Raw genomic sequence first — 6,142 nt, forward strand, 5'->3', positions numbered from 1 at the left:
AATTAGTGTAGCACATTAATGAAACAGCACATTATATTTTCCCTTTTATTAGTTCACTTCCTGCTCCATTGTGTTTAATGTGTTAGCTGAAAGCAAAGTGAAATTAAAATAATTTTTTGGGAAAAAACATTTCCTTCCTTAAGTGTTCTAAACAGACCTCTTAATTTCAGGCTGTTATTTATCGCTGCAGGGATGGTGGGGTTTGAAGGTCAGGGATGCCAAGGTCCTTTTGGTGGAAGCAGTTACCTGTGGTGTCCTGCTCTGTGGACTGCTTGGAAAGCTGCTGATACAGAACTGCCTGGCAAAAGCCCTGTAGCCTTCCCCAGCAGAGTATTTTAGCTGTCTTGGGTTCCCAGGAGCAAATAGGTCCCTTTTGGGTTCTGCTCAGCTGTCCCCATTGTTGCATTTGATGTCACCTGGAGAATATTTTGAAGGGATATTTTAGCACAGTTGGTGCTGTGCTGCAGGTCTTCTGGGCTTCTGCTTTATAATTATCTTATGCTTTGAGCCAGATCCTGAGCTGTGTCTTGCTGCAGTGGAGTGGAGCACACAGCAGCACTGCAAGATGATTCTTGATTAATAATAAGCAGTGGCATGCAAAATGCAATGTTTTTAGAGTGGACGTGACCTTTTGAGAGCAGAGTAGAGCTGAAGTTAAGCCAATGTGTTGTAAGACAGTAGTATTAGATGTGATTTTGTGTGTTGTCACAGACTGGATAGCCGTAAATTGGATGAAAGAGGAGCTCTCTTAAACAGTCGGCAGCTTGTGAATGGATTTGAGCTCCTCAAGGAGGTGAACAGCCCTTGTTAATGTGTCACAGCTACGGGCACAGCAAGAGTTGCACTTGTGCTGTTCCAACTAAGCCCTTTCCAGAAAACTGAGCAGCTTCATCCTAACACACTGCAGCAGAGCAGGGGCTTTCCTGGGGTTTCAGTCACCCACCTGCGTGGGGCCTGTGTTTGTGAGCACCACCAATCACATGTGATGTGTGCCCTGCTGCTGTTTGATCACTAAAGCACTGCCTGTGCACAGTCTGTCCAAATTTGCCTCTGAAACAGCCGCAGCCACGTACTCCAGAAGCAGCTGAGGTGTCCCTGAGCATGCAGGAGTCCCTTCTTGGGCCCATGTATTCACATGGGAAGTGCTTGATTTAGAGATAGTCACACACCAAACTGAATTCAGTGGGAGGGTTTATATGTATGAAATTCCATTTATCAGGGCTTTCATGCCTTATAACTGAATGGCATTTTCCAGGCTGTCTGCTCCTCTGGTTGCAGTAAACTGAGTGCTGCTGTGTTTTCCTGCCTTGTTTGTTCTGTGGTAGATAATACACAAATAGGTATCAGTTCAGACAGGTAAGTTTTGGACTGCTCATGCAGAATGGGGTTGCTCTTTACCTTGTAGCTTCTCTTTAGGGTTGGCCACTCGTGTGAGCTGGGTGGATGTTCGTGGCTGTGGTGAAGGTGGTGCATTTGCTTCCAGGCAGGGCAAGACCTGCTATGGTCTTGCATGAATAGAGTTGGAAGAAACCTTTCTAGTGTCATCTTAGCTCTTTGGCCAAAATGTGAACTCTCCTATTCTTTTTGGCTTTGAAATGCTGATTCTAGCCTTCTTGTGGGTTCTTAAACACCTTCTCAAATGACCCATTTTAATAACCCAAAAGCTATTATATAACGAGCAGCCATAATTTAGTCCAAAGCTCTAGGGGATCCTTGCAGTTCAGCAATGAATAGTTAATGCAGTATAATGTTTAGCAGGTTATTAGTTTTCACTGTACAAATGCTGATCAGGGAATGCTTTTATAAGGTGTTTAAAAGAAAATGTAATTAACTGGTTGCGTGCTTCTGTTGCAGCTCAAATTGAAATTATTCCATGCAAGATCTGTGGAGACAAATCATCAGGAATCCATTATGGTGTCATTACATGTGAAGGCTGCAAGGTAAGCTTCTAAAATATTAAGTCTGAAAAGAAGCATTTAGCCTTTTGATAGTGATAATTTTCCTTCTTTTTTTAAAGAGCAAGCATTGCTCCTAAGTTGAATATAAAATAGTTGGGGATTCTGAAGTACTGGTTTTATTTGGACTTTAAATAGGATGCTTCCATGACACACACACACAATTACACTGCTGCAGATTTTAGGACAATCCTCAAAATGCGACAGTTGTGCTAGGCGTGCTGTGCGTTGTCTCTCTCTGCATAAACAGAAGAGGTACAGAGAGATTGATCTGCTTCAAGCACACCACCAAGAGCCTGCTCAGTGCATTCAGCTGAGGGAGGACGAGTCTGGCTTTCTTTAATCTCCCTGTCTGTTTTTGCTCTGTAAATTGCTATGAAGCTCTGCTGAAATAGGTGGGAGCTCTCCCTTCTGTTTTCTTCTGCGCTCTGCTGCAGTTACAGATCTCTTCTGTTTGGCAGGGGAGATGGTGTTTCACAGGAGCACTTGCTGCTGATGTTCAGCATGCTCAGGTCTTGCTGAGACCACTGCCTGTTCCTTGCAGTGCAATCACTGCTGTGTGAGGTTTAGGCTTTGAAGTTTTTCCTGGAGTTGTGCCTTTGGTAAATCTAGTGAGCCAGGATTGCACTAGAAGCATTTCTGTTCTGTTCAGTGCATTTTTCACAACCAGGAATTAAACTGGACAGTGCCAACACAAGGCAGGAGTGAAGCTGATCACTCCTTTTGATCCTTAGTGCAGAATTACAGCGCTGGCTTGGGGTGACACAGTGTGCACAGCATGCTCTGGTTTGTCGCTCTCTTCACGGTTGCAGTCCCATACTGAAAGGTTTTCTCCTCTTAATCTATACTTGAGGTGTGAAGAATTGATGATTATTATAGTTTTTGGTCTACTTTCCTGACCTTCTTGATACTACAATCCATCTTCAAAAAGTAACTTTCTTGCATTCACATTATAAAGGTCTCTTTTGTGTTTTTCCCAGAAAGATTTTTGTGTTTTCATTAACACATCCTCTTAGTCTTGTGGAAGTATTGGTAACAATGAAGGAAAAAAACTAAATTAAGAATCTTGGAATGATATGGGAACAGCACCTTCTGCCCTTTCTGACTGCTGTTGCTATGGAAAATGCAAGAAATGCACTAAAAATGCATTGATAACAGAGTGGTGGTGACTTTTTCCAGCTTTATGTTGTTAAGCAGTCTTTGTCAAGTTTCAGCTATGGGAAGTGCAGCCATTTGTTGCGAGAATTCTGCTGTTTGACTGTCTTATCAAGGATTAAGTTATGTTCAGGGTTTGAGAGCTCTTTAATCTTTAGATGGTCCGGGGCCAGAGTACCTGGGAGAGAGATCCATGACATCCAAACCTGGGTGCAGACACAACAGGGTTAACGCGGTGCTGATGCTCAGCTGGGCCTGCCCACATGGGGCTTCTTGCAGAGCAGGAGCCCAAGCACAGGGAAGCTGCCAGCTGTGTTTTCCTTCCTTCATCTTCATGCACTTAGTGAGAAATGTGTGTACAGTATACTGTGTTTTAGAACAAATTATATTCCTTCAAGTGCTGTATAAATCAAGTTCTCTTGGAGCTCTGTGCAATCCTCTGCTTCTGAGAATTCCACCAGAAGGGTCAGCTGGTGAGAAGGGTAAAAGGGAGGGCAAGCAGGCAGAGGTGCTCAGCACACTGAAACCCGTTTGAACCTTGAAGGCAGAAGGTGAGAAGTAGGAGTGGCCCAGTGAATGATTTAGGCATTTTTTCCTTCTCTTGAAGGAGCACAGTGAAGTTTTGTGGCCATACAATTTCAGACAGAATTTTAAAGCCAATTAATATCAACTTAGTTAACCACATTATCTTCCTTTGAGAAGCTCACTCCTAAAGAAACTCAGTCTTCTTTAATGCCACAGCCCAGATGATGTGCAGATAGTGACAGGCTGGAGCACTGCTAGTGGGCACAAGTCACAGGAAGTTTATATGATCATGGCCTAGGCTGCATGTGAGATGACCTACTGTGGATTCTGGATTCTCTGGATTCTTCTGCCACACTCTTCCAAGGTGCTGTCAACAAAGTCTCACCCAACAGAACTATTTTGGCTGGTGAAAAGGTTGGCGTAGCTTGGCTTCTGCCGAAGCAGCCAGGTGTGGGTTGGTATGGTTTTCTTTTCCCAGCTTTTCTGTGGCTGTGACTACTGCAGGTTTGAGCATGCTTATGTTGCTCTTCATGTTATGCTAAATCTTCCTTTGTAAAAAGTACCTGGTTACACAGAGCTCATTCCCAGTCCTGTGCCTTGGCTCCTGCAGCCAGTGTCCTGCACAGTCCCAGAGAAGTCAGTGAGGTCCTGCACAGGTGCCACAAACCCACCCGTGTACATCAGATGGCAGGAGCAGGGCTGTGGCTGGCAGAAGGGAACAGCTGTGCTGCTGCCCTCAAGCCAGGCCTGTCAGGAATGATCTGCAGGCAGCAACAGCCACAGCAAAGTGGGATGTTTTCAGCTTGGGCTGGTTTCACTTCGGTTTGGTGTGAACTTAATCCTAATGTTAACATAAGTGTTACTCTGTAAATACTGATAAACAGCAGAAATATAGTTTATTCACAAACTAATCTGTATCACAGATGAAATCACAGACCAGCTCTTGTCAGATTGACTTTTGCTGGTCCCGTTGCTCTTCTGCCGCTTTGCAACCCTTGCATTTCACAGAATTGGAAATGTTCTGACCAGGTTGAATTGTTACATTGCATTTCCCATAACTAGACTTGAAGATCTGTAGTAAAACCCATTAGTCTGTCTTGGGAAGTTCTCATTTCTTCCCTTGCTATGATGTTGCTGGCTGTTCTTATGAAGTTAGTGGCAGTGTTTTGCAAAGGCATTGAGTACTCCTGTCCCATCAGCCTATTTAGCTCAATTTGAAATTTGAATCTGCCTTTAAAAAAGTAAAATTTAAAATTCCTTCATCATCTCCTTCTTGACTGAAAATTTGAGGTTTTAGCCAGGCTGTATTTTACACTTTATCTAGGAGGTCTTCTGTGCCTTATTAGAAATAAAATAATTCTTTTAAGAGAGGGTAGTTGCAGGAGCACTACTGACAAAACTGGTACCTGTGTGAGGCGCTCCACTCGACTATTTCTTAAGAACCTTTTATGCTTAGGAAGGACCATGCTGGGAAAGGAAAGTGGTTTGTATACATCCATGTTCTTTTCTCCTAGCTGAAAGTTGAATTCAGTTCCACATTGTCATACAGTGAACTATATAATTTAATTTGCAGTTGCAGTTACTTTGTTTTGCTGTCAGTAGTTAATGCCCAGCTGGCCCACCAGTGCAGTAGCAGTCCCTCTCTTTACCTGACTGCATATAGCTGGTCTAACAAAACCCCTCATGCAGGACATTTCTGGGCATTTCAGATGCTTTCAGAGGTTAATTAGTACTGGCTTTTTTCTCTCGTGTCTTCTAAGACCGCAGATGATCTTGTTCATTGTAACTGCAAAGAAGAGTTCTTTACTTTAGGAAACAATAGCTGGTGTGCTGTCCCAACTTGCTTTCATTTGTTGACAAACATAAGCTCACTCCTGTTTTTATTATTATGTAAAACTGAATGGTTATTCTGTTTTCAGTGACACTGTGACTTTGTTACCAAATACTTTATTAACACAGTTCATTAAACAATATTGTCAAAGCACTCTCCTCCCATTACAGCTACAATATGTGCTGGTGGTCATAAAAGGGTTAAAAATCCAATTTGATTATTTTTTTGCCTGTCTTTTGTATTATAGTGTATTTTTCTGATGTTTCTTTGAAGAAAATTTGTGTTGGTTTGCTTTAGAAAACAGTAAAAGAATTACTCCCCCCCAACTAATTGTTAATTGCTCAGAATATTGCAAAACTTAATGATACGTGGAAGTCTCTAAGTATTAGCCATAAATCATGGGATTATGAATAAGCCTTTGTTGTCACAGGCTCACATACAGTCATTCCAAAACGTCTGCCATTAGGATGCAGCAAGGCAGCTGTCAGCTGTTTTCTTGTAATTAAACAGCCAATGAGCAGCTAATTAAGACATATGTGTATACAGAAGTGGAAGTGGGTATGTTAATGAACTGTAGGAATCAATTCATTAAATGAAAATTTGTCAAAAGACCAAACATGAGCTCAGCGTTTCAGCCCATGCGCGGTGCAGAGGGAGCGTGTGTGGTGCCATTTGG

General features: G+C 42.7%; 1 protein-coding gene across 5 annotated transcripts in view; it reads left to right on the top strand.

Annotated features, from left to right (window-relative positions):
- RORA (RAR related orphan receptor A) overlaps positions 1 to 6,142 on the top strand; it is a 356,074-nt gene that overhangs the window by 324,699 nt on the left and 25,233 nt on the right. For all 5 annotated transcript variants that reach the window (XM_021554229.3, XM_021554230.3, XM_021554231.3 and 2 more), the window contains one exon: positions 1,855 to 1,940. In XM_021554229.3, the coding sequence (XP_021409904.1) occupies positions 1,855 to 1,940 (86 nt within the window). The remainder of the gene's footprint in view (positions 1 to 1,854; positions 1,941 to 6,142) is intronic.

Source organism: Lonchura striata, chromosome 11, assembly GCF_046129695.1.
Source record: "Lonchura striata isolate bLonStr1 chromosome 11, bLonStr1.mat, whole genome shotgun sequence".
Taxonomy (NCBI): Eukaryota; Metazoa; Chordata; class Aves; order Passeriformes; family Estrildidae; genus Lonchura; species Lonchura striata.